The sequence below is a fragment of the Muntiacus reevesi genome, chromosome 3, assembly GCF_963930625.1.
Source record: "Muntiacus reevesi chromosome 3, mMunRee1.1, whole genome shotgun sequence".
NCBI lineage: Eukaryota > Metazoa > Chordata > Mammalia > Artiodactyla > Cervidae > Muntiacus > Muntiacus reevesi.
In genome coordinates this window covers 176,371,229-176,387,929 of record NC_089251.1, presented here as the reverse complement: position 1 = coordinate 176,387,929, position 16,701 = coordinate 176,371,229, and the positions used below count along the sequence as shown (strand labels likewise).

At 37.2% G+C, this 16,701-nt stretch overlaps 1 protein-coding gene across 5 annotated transcripts in view; it reads right to left on the bottom strand.

Annotated features, from left to right (window-relative positions):
* The window catches only part of EPM2A (EPM2A glucan phosphatase, laforin), a 102,959-nt gene that overhangs the window by 51,013 nt on the left and 35,245 nt on the right, over positions 1-16,701 (bottom strand). For 3 of the 5 annotated variants that reach the window (XM_065931199.1, XM_065931195.1, XM_065931197.1), the window contains exon 2: positions 2,551-2,725. In XM_065931199.1, the coding sequence (XP_065787271.1) occupies positions 2,551-2,725 (175 nt within the window). The remainder of the gene's footprint in view (positions 1-2,550; positions 2,726-16,701) is intronic. The other 2 variants (XM_065931196.1, XM_065931198.1) reach the window with 1 other exon arrangement.

Here is a 16,701-nt window from a genome sequence, read left to right as displayed (position 1 = left end):
GACGGTAGCCCACTTAGGCTCCACCGGATTCTCCACCTGCCTAGGATTCTCCAGGCAAGAACACTGGAGTGGGTCGCCATTTCCTTCTGCAATGCATGAAGGTGAAAAGTGAAAGTGAAGTTGCTCAGTCGTGTCCGACTCTTCGCAACCCCATGGGCTGCAGCCCACCAGGCTCCTCTGTCCATAGAATTTTCCAGGCAAGAGAACTGGAGTGCTACATGATCTCAACTTATTTGCTACATGATCTCAACTAGACTGATCACTTTGAATGTCACCTGTATATTGATAACCCCAAGTTTATATCTCCATTTCCAACCTATCCCTGAAACTCCAAAACTAATAAACAACCTACTCTTTCAAATTATAACTATGAAAAATTAAGGGTTAGCAGTTACTCTTTAAACAAACAGTGAAAGAGAGAAGGATCAAATGCCATACATACAACACATGGATTTCTTTTCTGCAATGTAGCCTATATGTCTAAAATAAAATTTTCATCTCAGTCCCTACTCCAAATTGTTCTTCTCCTAAATCTTCCCCATCTTATTTATCCAGTTGCTCAGACCATAAAAACACAAGTCATACAGAACTCCTCTTTCCTCCTGCTGTGCATCCAATCCATCAGTAAAGCCAACATCTAACATGAATTTATAAGAAAAGTGTGTCCAAGAAGAATATTCATTTCCTAACACTATGATGAAGTTATTTTCTGCCTCTCTCCTACCCCTTACAACCCTGTTTATATTAGTTATATCTCTCATTCAAAGCAATACAATTTTTAAGAACACAAGAATGCATCTTTGTCTATGGTAAAAACACTGTGTGTCCTACAGTAAATAACATATACAGAGAATTTTATATGTTGAATATTGGTTTTAAATTTTAAATCATCAAACTACGAAAGATTCATTTATATTTGCTAAATTAAATCCAACTTCTATAACACTTGAAAATGTAAAAATAATGAGAAACAGAAGTGAATGGGTGGAAGTAGATGTGGGAGAGAAGACACTGGCAACCCACTCCAGTACTCTTGCCTGGAAAATTCCATGGACAGCCTGGTAGGCTGTGGTCCAAGGTGTCATGAAGAGTCGGATGCAACTGAGCGATTTCACTTTCACTTTTCACTTTCATGCATTGGAGAAGGAAATGACAACCCACTCCAGTGTGCTTGCCTAGAGAATCCCAGGGACGGAGGAGCCTGGTGGGCTGCCATCTATGGGATCGCACAGAGTCAGACACAACTGAAGCAACTTAGAAGCAGCAGCAGCAGTAGATGTGGAGGAAAATATAGGGACAATAAATCTCTGATCTCACACATTAAAAAATCAAGGGGCACTGTCAAAAATTTATGGGTTAAGAAATATAATTTTTATGATGTTAAATAACAAAAGAATTTTTTTAATGAGCCTGGTAGGGGTTGGAAGAGGGGAGAAAAAATAAGTGAGCTAAACTTGCTTCATGTCATAGAGGGGAGTCAAAAGCTTTTTTTTTTTTTCTATTTTTCTGAAATATTTTAACTTTTTTAACTTTTTATTTTGCATTGGAGTATAGTCGATTAACAATGTTGTGATGGTTTTAGGTGAAGAGCAAAGGGACTAAGGCATACACATACATGTATCCATTCCCCTCCAAACTCCCCTCCCATCCAGCCTGCCACATGACATTAAGCAGAGTTCCATGTGCTATACAAAGGTCCCTGTTGGTTATCCATTTTTAAATATGGCAGTGTGTACATGTCCATGTCAAATTCCCCATATCCTTCCCCCGGGAACCATAAGTTTGTTCTCTAAGTCAGCGAGTCTCTTTCTGTTTTGTAAGTAAGTTCATCAGTTGTCATGTCTTTCAAAAGCTATTTTTAAATTGACATATTAATAAATAAAATATATGCATATTATTTAAGACTTGGATTTAAGTTTCAGAAAAACTAACAATAAAATAGTTTAAAATAATTATTTCTGGTGAGTGGGAATGAAAGGAAAGTGTATGGAACCTTACTTTCCATTTAGCATCCTCTTCAGTGTTGAATTTGTATTATGACACATACTGTTAGTATAATAATTAAATAGACAAATAAATAAAAATAAATCTGTTAAAAAATAGCAAAGCAAATGACCACATCCAATCTAGTCTTATGTCTAGATCATCACACATATTTATTTGAATCACATTTGATAAAGAGACATTAACTTTTCCTTCACTGCTGGTCAGTAGCATAAAAGATAAAAAAGCTGATTTAGGATATTTTTAGTCTAGTTTTTATATTTAACCCACTACATAAGTACAAAAATTGGTTATCTGGTGTCTGGTCAAAATATGTTGATGCCAGAATTTGTATTTAGTAAAAAAAATTCTATAAAAAGGATCCTTCATGTCTAGAACCAGAGAAGCTCATACAGTAATTCACTGTAATTTACCTCCTCAAAGCACCACAGGCCTATCTAAGCCTCCAGAGGGAGAGGCTGCAGTTTTGAACACAGCGACCACTTCCACTGTCCTAACGCTACCCTTGTCCTACTTCTAGGCTTATAAACATGGCACTATTTTTACCTTGAATAATGCATGGCTTGGTGGCCCGCAATATTAAAATAGAAGTCCGTTGTGTGCTTCATCTCGTTGGTGTGCCCAGTGGCCTCAATCCAGTGTCCTATTGGGAGACAATAAACATCATCCACCAAGTTGTTTTCATTGTAAGTACAGCAACGGTCGTGGTGAGGCCCGTTGCCTGGAACAAGAAGAGACGACAGACAAAGCAATTACATCAATGCATTGCTTCAACAGTCACAGAGGTGCTGGTGCAAAATTAATAGCAAGACAAAAATAAATACAAAGCTGCATAATCTACACATCTCAGTATAAACAAAAATAGACTAAGTTGGTGATGGACAGGGAGGTCTGGTGTGCTGCAGTCCATGGGGTCGCAAAGAGTCAGACACCACTGAGCGACGGAACTCAAGAGGGAACACAGTAAAAATATCTAAAGAATTACTTGTTAACTTCAGAGTACTATGCTCCCAATGAATACATGGATAATTACAAAAGCATATTAACTCAGAATTTCATGGGACCACTCAGGGCCTGAAGAGCCCATTGTGACTCACTCTGCAGCCTGATAAGCTGCTGAAAGGGGCTTCCCAGATGGCTCAGACGGTAAAGAATCTGCCTGCAATGCAGGAGACCTGGGTTCAGTCCCTGGATCAGAAAAATCTCCTGGAGAAGGAAATGGAAAACCACTCCAGTATTCTTGTCTGGAGAATTCTATGGACAGAGGAGCCTAGTAGGCTACAGTCCATAAGATCACAAAGAGTTGGACACGACTGAGTGACTAAAACTTTTACTTTTCACTTTTCAAGCTGTTGATAAGGGATCTTAAGGCCATTAATGACCCTGTGCTGCATACTTTTACCTCCCTGGAATGCACATTTATGACTAAAATCACTAATAAATTGTTTCAATATCAGCTCAAACAACAGATAAATTTTTTTCAATAAATACATTTATAAATAATAAAATAACGGGACCATATCCAATCCAGGTTGCATGTAAATCAGTGGTTAGTATTATGTTCAGATGGGAAAACTAAGCACCACAGAGATTAACCAGCTTGCCCAGGATCACAGAACAAAGAACAAAGTGATCAGTAACCTGGTATCCCTCATCCCCCACCTTTTTCAGGCACTTGATACCTTCATGCTGTTTTCTACTGCTTACTTTACAAAATACAGACCCTCTGCCCTCCAGGGAGTGGAGCAAAAGAGGCAGAGACAGGACAACATGCCCCTTATAACATTATTTGCTTACATCACTATTCTGCCTAGCATCAGCTACACAAGTAAACAGACCCTCAATTCCTATGAAAATTATTTCTACATTATTTTTATAATCTATTATTATGTGACCACCCCCACTTCAAATCAACCCTTTCTTTAAACTACCTAATTTTCATATAGTGTCATTAATAAGAAAAACATATAAAGTGTTAGTCACTCACTCATATCCACTTCTGTGCAACCCAATGGACTAAAGCCCACCAGCCTCCTCTGTCCATGGAATTCTCCAGGCAAGAATACTGGAGTGGTTTGCCATTCCCTGCTCCAGGGGATCTCCTGACCCACAGACTGAACCCAGGTCTCCTGCATTGCAGGTGGATTCTTTACCGTCTGAGCCACCAGGGAAGCCCAAGAAAAACATAGAATCAAAATAAAATAAGAATAAGTCACAATTACTATGAATATGAAAATTCGACTCATTCATTCCTTGCTCTGTCTTTCAAACTATTTTATATAAGGTTATTTAGTATACAATCTATTTTTTTAAATGCTTAAGTCATTGGGCAGTTCTTTAGAACATAATTCCCCTCATCAGACAGAGGGTACAGGATGGCCCCTTTAATAAATCATCATTGATCTTCCTAGCTTAGATTCTTCTTTTTCTCTTGATGGCTACAAGGTACTACACCAATTGCCTTATTAACCTTGATATTTAATAGAGAAAACCAAACTATACTAGCAATCTCACTTCTAGAAACATATCCAACAGAAATATAACAAAGGTAAAGAAAGATACATGGATACATGCATGTGTGTAACAATACTATTTTAATAGCAAATACTACAAACTATGTCAATTCATCTATTCATTCTCCCAAAAATACTTATTGAATGCTGACTATATGACAGGCATTGTACTAAATCTTGTTAAGGATTTAGGTCTTTCCCATAAAAGCAATTTTTAAAAATGAATTATTTTAAGCAGGCAGTTGACATGACCAAATTTTTGTTGTGAAAATATCTCTCTGGTTACAGAGTAAAAAATTAACTCAAACACAATGAGATTAGAAGCAGAAAGTCCACTTAGGAAACTTCTGCGTTAGCCCAGGTAAGAGGTGATAAAAGCCTGGAGATAGAAATCGAAAGGGATGGGACAATTCAGGAGGGAAAAGCCACGGGACTTAATGATTAACTGGATATGGGAGGTAAAGATGAAAAGAGAATCAGAAATGATTCTTAGGCTTCTGACAAATACAACTCAATATATAGTGATACCATTTACTGAGATGTGAAAACAGGCAGAGTTGGAAGAAGACGGTCAGTCTGGTTTAGGCATTTGGGACTTGGAATGCTATTTAGATACAAAAGGAGCTGTTAGGTAGAGAGCTGAAGTTATTGATTTGACACTCAGGCCAGAGATCTGAACTATAAAAATAAGTTCATGAATCATCTAAGTATAAATGGTAACTGAGACAAAGATATAGATGACTTACAAAGAAAAACAATGTTGATTAAGGAGAAAAGGCTTCTAGAACCAAGTTTGAAAGCATCTCAACATTTTACAGCTGGACAGAGAAGGATAAGATTAGAAAGAAGGAATAGAAAGAGAATCTGTAGAGGAAAACTGGGAGTGAGTAAGTGAGGTGGGGGAGTATAATTGAAACCATAGACTAAAAACAGGGTGGATGCCTGTTTAACTAGCAACAGTAGTTATATCTGGAGAATGTAACTGGGAAGGAAGGACTATTTTACTCTAAATTATTTTGAATCCATTGGATTTGCTATAAAAAGAAGACATTACTTTTTAGCAAAGAAGAATAATATCTATGGCTCCTGCTGATCAGTATGAGACTTACAACAATCTACATGTTATAACTTAAACAAACCTAATTATTGAGGAACTCAAATATACATAAATTATACTGTTCAAGAAAAATTATGTATGTAACATGAACTTCCTAAGAATTCTTCATTCCTAGAATCGAGGTTTTAAATTACTCATTTTTACAAAGACATCTTTTAGAAGTAACAAGACACATCTGTCTCTCTTAGTCAGAGAGGTATCGTATCAGTGAAGGTGTAGTGGAGAGTGGGAACTCCCACCGCATTCAGTAGTAACAAGCAGTCTGACCCTTCAGCTGTCAATGCAAACTGGATGGGGAACCTGGGTGATGAGGTGGTACCTCCTCCCTCCCGCTGGAGCAGTGTCAGAGAACCAGAAGGTGGACCAGACGCAGTCTCATCATAAAATACTCAAAATGCCGCAGCTTCAATAGAAAGTCACTCATTATATGAAGAATCACAAAGATCTCAAACTGAATGAGGAAAAAATGCTCACAAGATGCTCAACTCAAGATGACAGACATGTTAGAACTATCTGACAAAAACTTTAAGCTTCAACAATCCATTGAACACACTTGAAATGAAAAATCACAAAGTCTTAGCAAGGAAATAGAAGATGTAAATAAGAACTAAATGGCAGTTTTAGAACTGAAAAATATAACAGTTGAAATAATAACCTCAGGGGATGGGCACAAGAGCAGAATGGAGGTCAGAAAGAAAAGAAATAGCAAGCTATAAGATAGAACAGAAATTATTCAACAGAGAAAACACAGCTGGAAAAAAAAATAGAGCCTTAGGGACCTGGGGGACTATAACAAAAGATGTAACATTCCTGTAAATGGCGTCTGAAGAAGAAATGAGAAAGGGGATGTAGCGGGAAAATATTCGAGAAAAATGATATCTAAATATGTCTAAATATTTTCTAAATTTGCCAATAAACATACAGGTTCGAGAACTTGCATAAATTCCAAAAAGGATAAACAAAAAGAAATCCATGCCACAACGTATCATAATTAAATTTTTGAAAACTAAACACAAAGAAAAAGTCTTGAAAGTAGCCAAAGAAAAATAACAATTTAGGAAAATAATCATTCTTATGTCAGTAGTTTTCTCAAAAAAAAAAAAAAAAAAAAAGGTGGGGGGATGCTAAACAGAAGATCTTCATAAATAGAAAGGAAGTTGTTTAACATCAGAAAGGAAGAACATGATAAGCAAATGGGTAAATACAGTAGATTTTCTTTCTTCTCTTGAGTTTCTAACAAATATTACAGTGCTCGCTGATGTCCTACATGTATGTAGTGGAAATATGCAAGGTAGTTATATGGAAAAGGGCAAAGAAATAAGATTCCTCCAATTCATTTAATATGGCAAAATGATGAAACCAGTCATCTATGACAAGTTATGTTTGTATAATGTAGGTAAATCAAAATGGAATTTAAAAAAAATGTTTAAGTATGAACCATATTTCCATAAGAAGGCAGAGAAAGGAAACAGAAAAAAACAAAACAAAATAGAGAAAATGACCATAAACAAATGAAAACGAAATAGCAAACTTAAGTCCTAATATACCAATAATCTCATTAAACATAAACTGTCTAAAAACACATTAAAATACAGAGATTTTCAGAGTAGTTTTTTTTGTTTTTTGTTTTTTTAGTGAACCAGCTATTTGCTGTCTAGGAAAAACTCACTTCAGATTAAACAGGCAAGTGGAAAGTAAAAGTATAGAAAAAGATACACCATGTAAGCATTAATTAAAAGAAAGTAGAAGTGGTTACATTATTATCATATAAACTAGAACCTGAAAACAAAGAAAATCACTAGAGATAGGGAGAGAAATTATATGGTGGTCAAAGTATCAGTCCAATCTGGATTGACCAGAAAGGATTATGGAAAGAGACAGACAGATACTAAATGATCTCACTTACATGTGCAATCTACAAAACAAAAATCAAAACACACAAAAAAGCAATAAAAATGCGTTTCAATGAGTGAATAACAAATTCTGGTATGTCCACACCATGATTCAGTCAAAAAAAAAGGAAAACAAACAAATGACCTGTTGATAATACAATAATTTTGGTGAATCTCAAAAACATGACGCTGAGTGAAAAAAATGCCAATCCCACATATCGTATCAGTTCAGTTCACTCGCTCAGTCATCTCCGACTCTTTGCGACCCCATGAACTGCAGCATGCCAGGCCTCCCTGTCCATCACCAACCCCCAGAGTCCACCCAAACCCATCGAGTCGGTGATGCCATCCAACCATCTCATCCTCTGTCATCCCCTTCTCCTCCTGCCCTTAATCTTTCCCAGCAACAGGGTCTTTTCAAATGAGTCAGCTCTTTGCATCAGGTGGCCAAAGGATTGGAGTTTCAGCTTCAGTATCAGTCCTTCCAATGAACATCCAGGACTGGTCTCCTTTAGGATGGACTCGTTGGATCTCCTTGCAGTCCAAGGGATTCTCAAGAGTCTTCTCCAACACCACAGTTCAAAAGCATCAATTCTTTGACACTCAGCTTTCTTTATAGTCCAACTCTCACATCCATACATGACCACTGGAAAAACCATAGCCTTGACTAGACGGAACTTTGTTGGCAAAGTAATGTCTCTGCTTTTTAATATGCTGTCTAGGTTGGTCATAACTTTCCTTCCAAGGAGTAAGCGTCTTTTAATTTCATGGCTGCAATCACCATCTGCAGTGATTCTGGAGCCCAGAAAAATAAAGTCAGCCACTGTTTCCACAGTTTCCCCATCTATTTGCCATGAAGTGATGGGACCAGATGCCATGATCTTAGTTTCTGAATATTGAGCTTTAAGCCAACTTTTTCACTCTCCTCTTTCACTTTCATCAAGAGGCTCTTTAGTTCTTCTTCACTTTCTTCCCTAAGGGTGGTGTCATCTGCATATATGAGGTTATTGCTATTTCTCCCAGCAGTCTTGATTCCAGATTTACTCTGCATATAAGTTAAATAAGCAGGGTGACAATATACAGCCTTGACGTACTCCTTTTCCTGTTTGGAACCAGTCTGTTGTTCCATGTCCAGTTCTAACTGTCGCTTCCTGACCTGCATACAGGTTTCTCAAGAGGCATATTATATAATACCATTTTTATAACATTCTTGAAAAAAAAAATTATAGAGATGGAAAACAGTTTAGTGGTTGCCAGGGGTTGGAGGGTAGAGGAGGCAGAAATCAGGTGAGGCTGTAAAGAGGACAAGAGAGATCCTGGTGGTGAATATGTTACCAATGATAGAAATGGCAAAAGTTACTCAGAATCCTTCTGTATTATTTCTTGCAACTGTGTGCAAATAAGCAATTACTTCAAAATTAAAAGATTCATTTTAAAATAAATAAATCTTGGTTTGCCTGTTTTTTCCAAATAGGCTAGAGAATTTGTAGGTTTCCAATTCACTTTCTGTTCCATAGGACTGGCTTAAGAGTACAATGTGTAGTTGTTCAGTCGCCCAGTTGTGTCAGACTCTTTGCGACCCCGTGTACTGCAGCACACCAGGCCGCCCTGTCTTTCAACACCTGGACTTGGCCCAATTTCATGTCCATTGCACTGGTGATGCCATCCAACCATGTCATGCTATTGTTTACTAGCACTGTGATCATTTATGCCTAGAGATTTAGCTGACTTTTCCAGGTCTCTTCTACCTCATGAAGGTGTCAGTTGGCTACGCTGTATCAAGGTTAAAAGGTAACTTTGTGGCTTCCTTGAAGGTTGGGGTAGGATGGGAAGGAAGTCTGCAGGAGTGAATTATCTGTTCCATTGGAGCCGCCCACTGTCATTCACTTATTAGCATTAATTTTGAATAAATAAATATACAAACAACGCACTAAGGCAGGATAAACTAACCTGTGTTATTGGCAGAAAAGTAGAAAAGGATTTGTTTAATAAACAATAAATGCTTATTCCTTTAGAGCAGACTTGGCCATAATGTTATTTGTTCATTGAGGCAAATCACATAAATTAAAATAAAGTGAATGAATGTAAAGGAGTAAGAGGACTGCTTTCTGGCATTCCAATTAAAGCCAGAGAAGTAAGAAACCTCAAAAAATCCAAAACTCTGGACTAACACATTCTTTTAAATAGTTCTGTAAGTTTGAAAGTTCAAGTTAAAATGACTTTATTTTTTATAAAGTCAGAACGTTTGAAATATGGGACAAGCAAAATGTATTGGATAGCAGTCTACTTAAAATTCTAATTATTTTGCATATGTTGTTTTATTTGAATCTATCCTCTTTGGAGTTTAATTACCTTGCAGTTTTTATTTCTAGCACATGAACATCAATTTGAACCTAACACATTAATCTCTAATTTTAGCTAGTAATTCACCCAAATCAGATCGCTCTCATGCCCATCTGTTACTTACTACTCCAGAAATTATTGGTGCGTAAAGTTGTACAAACATGGTATAATCATTACCAGCTCTGGCATTTTGATATTCTATTCCAATGGCAAAAGCAAAACAAAATAAAATGCAAAAAAAAAATTTTGTTCAACCAACTGCCTCTTTGAGAGAGTGTATCTTGTTCCAATTGAGCACTTTGATAAATTGCAGCACGCAACGGTTGAAAATAGCTGAGTTTAGGAGTAGTGGTGGGAAACAGCTAAACTGCATCACAGAAGAGAGGACATGGGGGCAATCAAAGAAGGAAAGAATGGGAAAAGAAATGTGAAGATTGAGAAAGAGAAGGAAAGGCGAGCTGGAGAAAGAGAAGAGAGATGGGAAGATGCAGCTAGCAGACTATGTAACGTGAAGTTGATAATCAAAACACACTGGTCATGAGACCACCAGCAGGTCAAGGCAAGTGTTTTAATACCTAATTTGAAGCTGTTTGTCCTTCTATAATATTCCTCTTTACCCACCAACCCCCGACCCCAACCTTCAATATAACCTACTACATTCACACACAAATTTCTTGCATGCAGAGAGAGAGAGGATAGTTCATTAATGAAAATTCATTTTAAAACTTAATTTCTTGCCAATGTTGACTTTATGTATAACAGGGCAATATAAGCAGGGCAACAAGAAGCTATATCTGCTAAGCAGGGGAGAAGCAGGGAAGCAGATGTAAGGAAGACCCAGAGGATTTAAATCTTCCCTTCTCCACAGTTATCTTAGAGAGCGTTCCATACTCCCCGATCTACAAGAACAGGGATACACACATATATCATAAGGAGGAAGACCACAGTTAATATCTAACCTATGCAGTTATATAATCGCTTTCAGAATCTGCATACACACCACAAAATAAAATTTTAAGAGAGAAAACAAGAAAAGTTAACAGGAAAATCATAAATAATACAAAATTATGAAAGAATATTATTATTTACAGCATTTTTATCTCATTTGATTATAGAATGCGAAAGTCTTAAATGCAAAGTGTTAAGTAGACAACACTTCATGCTAATGGCAAAAAAAATGAAATCTGGCTAATGAAAATTATGAAATCAAAGACTATCTATGAGCAGGAAGGAAGTTCTATACCAATTCAGGTAGGTATGTAGATGAAAGTTCACTTCCTGTATAACAATATTGCATTAAAATAATAGGAGGTTTATATACTCAAGAGTGATATGCCACAAGTTAAAGCTAAAATGACTCCAAGGAAAAATCCAATACAAAACAATTCCACAAATTCAGGAAAGAGCTCCAAGAGTTTTGGTTTAAAATTATAGTAATGACTACAAAGACACTTCACAATGTTGAAAATAGGAACTAGATTTAGAGATAATAAGGCTTTTCTACATTAGACATGAGAATATTATTGTTAAGGAGGCTAGAATTTAGAGGAGCAGAAAGGAAAACACTAAATGTGGCAAGATTATGATAATGAATCTAACATCTGACTCCTCCGAATGTGTGTATGTGTGTGTGCGTGTGCACGCAAATGCATGCAAATGTGTATATGTGTGTGTGACTGCCTTTCAAGTTAAAAACAACTGATTATTATTGGTGATTGATATTTTTATGGCAAATGGTAAGCTGAAATGCAATATCTAAGCATCATCCTTTCTGTAAATCTGTACAGGTAAATTTATCTAACCCTTCAAAATAAGCTACTCAGCTTAAGATGGTTACTTGACAGAACCACAAGTTAGGGGGCTCCTACCTTTGTATGTAATAGGTCTGGTTTCACTTGTTCTTGTTTAATAATCAGACTTAAGACCATTCACTTATGTTTCAAATTCTATGAGACAATCAACAGAAGTCCTTAGACAGTTGTTTATTAGGCAGGTGTAATGTGTTGGTCCTCTCAAAGCTGAGCTTAAGGTGTGCAGAAAACGGGAACAGCAGGAGTGATTAATAAAGCTTAGCCTTGGATTCACTCTCTGCCAGGCATCCAGAGGGGATCTTTTAGGTAAAACTCCCCAAAGAGCCTTGATCAGTTCCAGCTAAGAATTTTAAAGAAAAATTTAATTAACACCTGCCAAACCATGCAGAGCAGAATATTAGGGGGGAAATTTTCCATGATTAAATTGAGGTTTAGATCAAGCTAGGTTGAAGAAATATAATTAAAAAATGGTTATGGGCAAAGCAAAATTCAATAGTTCTTTTCCTAAAAGATTTGCTAATCATTTAATATCTCTTCATTGTGAACAAAATTAGGTATCCCTGAAATTTAAATGTTGAAACTCTAACCCCCAAAGTGACTTTCTCTGGATATAGGGCTGTTAGGGAATTGAGGTTAAATGAGAACATAAGGGTGGAGTCCTAAACCAACAGGACTGGTGCCTTTCTAAGAAGGGAAAGAGAAACCAGAATCTCTCTCCACGCAGGCATTGAGGAAAGGCTGTGTGAGGACACCCCAAGAAGCCAGCCATCTGCAAAACAGGAAAAGAGTTCTCTCCAGAAACCAAATCTGCTGGCCTTCTGATTTGGGACTTCTTTCAGAACTGTGAGAAAATAAATTTCTGTCATTTAATCCACCCAGTCAATGGTATATTGTTATAACAGCTTGAGCAGATGAATGCACTCACATATATGAAATATTGTAGAGTTTAATTCAGTTAATGGACTATCCAAGTATTATTGAGAGATAGTTGTATATCTAGTCCTGGGGTAAACTGAAGTAGACAAATGAAATTTACAACATGATTCTCACAATGAATAGATTATTGTTGATTAGACAACAGTTACACAAAGCAATTTGTGAATGAAACAAAACTAACCTAAACGATGAAAATCATTTTAAAACTACCTAAGACACTGATACATAAGCAGACTATTCAAGGACTGCAAATAAGCTTAATCCTCGGGGACATTTACCATTCATTATGACTGGAATGCGATGTTGGGATGTATTCTAAAGAGCAATTGGCTCACTAGCAAAGGAAACTATGATAGATTTGTGGTGTGTACATGGGTTTCCCTGGTGGCTCAGATGGTAAAGAATCCACCTGCAATGCGGGAGACCTGGGTTCAATCCCTGGGTTGGGAAGATCCCCTGGAGAAGGGAAAGGCTACCCACTCAGTATTCTGGCCTGGAGAATTCCAAGGACTCTATAGTCCATGGGGTCACAAAGAGTTAGACACGACTGAGAGACTTTCACTTTCACTTTTCACATGGATACAGAAGACTGAAAATGGAGTATCCATGTGAGCTACATCTAGTGAGAAAGGTTTTGTGATAAAGAGGATGGATCACAAACTGTAATGACAATATCAGATGCTTTAGATACATAACAAGATGACAATACTGGATGCTTTAGATACTTAACTAGCCACAACAATGTATCAATGAGTATGATTTAAAGCAGGAAATAGATAACAAGAACAAATGTCTATTTTAGTGGGTAGAGTGAGAACAAAATATGGACTTGTCGGGGGTTCATAATACTTTCCAAATTCTAAAGCAAGCAGTATAAAACAACCAGATTTCATGACTTGGAAAAGCAGAAAAGAGAATTACCAGTTTTCTAACCATTATTTAGGAAGCCAGACTTCCTTTTTTATTACAGATGATTTCTATGAATTAGTGATTCATAAGGATGCACACATCTTAAAATGGAAAGCATCACAAAGATTGAAGATTCTCTTTAAAAACATCCCCCAAATGGCATTACTAGGCAATTATGCTTCCATTGAAAACTAAATGCAACAACAAAGCTCTTCATTTTATATAACTTTCAGAGAAAATCTGAAACTTAGATTGTTCTTAATAGGGTTGACTCAAGCACCAAGACTGAATATTAATAATTCATTTAATGTAAAAAAAAAAAAATTCATTTAATGTGATGGTAATCTAGAGAGAAGCCAAAAGATTTGACCACCTGATTTGAAGTGATCAGATCTTGTGGTAGCTAATTATGCCATGACTCAAGGGATTAAACAAGAAGATCCAAATATTAAAATGCTCCATCTCTGCATAATTGGACATATTTCTACATACTGCATTTACTTTCTATGTCACTTGCAGTGATGTTTATTCATGTATTTAATATATTTTCATTTGATTGCTCTAATAATTTTTAATGTTGATTTTCCCACTGCCATTGAAACAATTTTTATAGGAGTGTCTAGACTTTTGCTGTTGTTAAATTGTCAGGTCAATTTTTCTCTCCATAGCACTCAGACTTGACTAGAAATTTCATTGCATTTCATTGTCTGAACACAAATCCAAGTCACACTATAAAAATAAAGCATTTACATTAATATTAGACTCAATATATGAAGCAAACGCTTTCAACCAAATTTCACTACTTCCTTTGACATACCTTGAAGCCCACGACAAAAGCTCTCATGTCACCTATTTTTTGTGCGTGCGTGCTAAGTCACTTCAGTCGTGTCCGACTCTTTGAGACGCTGTGGACTGTAGCCCTCCAGGCTCCTCTGTCCATGGGATTCTCCAGGCAAGAATACTGGAGCGGGTTGCCTTGCCCTCCTCCAGGGGATCTTCCTGACCCAGAGACTGAACCCGCGTCTCTCACGTCTCCTGCATTGGCAGGTGGGTTCTTCACCACTGGCGCCACCTGGGAAGCCCCTATCTTTGTGAACTTTAAGTCAAACAATGCTGAGGCAGAAGGCAATACCTTCCCTAGTAACCATATCTCAAATGTCCCACGTTTAGATGCAAAGAACTCAACATAATCATCTTCATCACAGAAACTCTGAAAAGCACTGAGGATTGTTTTACATTCAACTCTGTCCTTACCCAGCTCACGCAGTGCACAGGCATTTCAGTAGTTTCAAAGTAAGTCAGTGCTTTGGCATGAAATCTCCCTGCAATTAAGATTTTCTAGAAAGTGGACTAAGTGGTTTAATGAGACAGTCCCTTGAACTGATTTAGGTCTGATGTGAAAACCATCTCTGTGGCTTCATGCTTTAGTTTCTTTCATGACAAAAATATTTTTTTACATGATAGAGATACAGCTAATGTAAACATCACATAACACTGCTCTAGCTACTGAAAAGAAATTAGAAATAAACAGCTAGTTGAAATAAAGGGTAGAGTGGCCTAATGTTTTTAAACACTAAATTGTTTCTGAAATTGATGTCAGATTAAAATCTTTTTAATGAGACATTATAAGTTGTAAAAATAAAAGAGAATAAATTAGAGATATTTTCTTAAAATTTACCAAAGCTATAAACTACACATGTATGAAAAATAGTTGATGAAGATTTTTGCTTCTCTGAGTCTTATGTCTGACTGTAAGCAACAGAAAAACTAACAGTGACGTCAATAAATACACATAGATCTCTCATGTAATAAAAGATACAAAGCCTGGCAGTCCAGAACTGGTGAAATACCAAGTACTTTCTAAATGCTTTGCCATCCCTGACACATTGACTTTGTTGTCATGCCTATCAACTTACGTTCAAAGGGTGACACTCTACTATTCATGAAAAAGAGTGACGAGCCCCTGGTTCCTTTTCATGAGAAAACTGAAAGCTTTCCTGGGAGCCTCACCCAAAAGACCTCTTACATCTCATTAGCTAGAACTAGGCAACATGGACATCCTTAGACCGATTGTTAACCAAGATGAATAAGAGTAACCTACTGATTAGAGCAATAATGACTGGTTCCATTCTACCAAAACAAATAAGGATTTCTGGTATCCTGAGAAAATGGGGAAAAACAAATGCTAATTAGGCCGCTGAGGGTGATGGTAATGGGTTGAAACACATCATCTTTCTCCAGCAAATCATCTCAGAAGATAGACCAAATTTCTTGTGGTATCTCATGTCTCTCCTTGATTTAATTCAAAAGTACCTATTACATTAAATTTTTATTTGTAAATTATTTTTAAATAAGTTGACAATAAAACTAAAAGCATTTTAGCATATTTTAAAAACTTGAAAATTGCCCACAACCCACCCTTAAAAAAAATAGAAAGAATATAGGCTCTCTAATTCTTGATTGTGTTTGTCTTGTGCTAATAGAACCTCTTTGCTACAACACAGACTCTCCTCCTTCTATGCCTAGCCTTGTGTGTGTTCTCACACACAAGTCGTGTCCGACTCTTTGTGACCCCATGGACTGTGGCCCACCAGACTCCTCTAACCATGGAATTTTCCAGGCAATTCTGGAGCAGGTTGCCATTTCCTTCTCCAGGTTACCTTCCCGACGCAGGGTTCCACCCTGCATCTCTCGCATCTCCTGCGTTGGCAGGCAGGTTCTTTACCCCTGAGCTACCAGGGAATCTCCTAGCCTTAAACCTCCCCAAATTCCCCCTCTTCCAGTTTGCCCTTAGTCTCTGCCCCACCATCATCTCTGACAACCTCATTTTCCTTCTAATTGCCCCAGTTCTCAATAAATACCCTCATTTCCCTATTCATTCTTCAGGGGCTACAGTTTGATATCTGCCCTCAGTGGCCCACTGGGCGGGGGCGGAAAAAAACAACTTTAAATGAAGTCATCATATCAGATTCATTTTTTGCTTTTCTTTACCAGCCTCCAGCTTGTAAAGATAGTGTGCACTCTGTTGAAATGCTCCTCTGTCGGCTCCACATTACTATTCCCCTGGACGGGAGGATATCATAGCCGTAAGATGGTGTATGGACTCTACGTTCAAACTCAGACTGCATTCCAAGTTATACTATCCACTACTTGTACACAGTAATAAGAAAGTCATT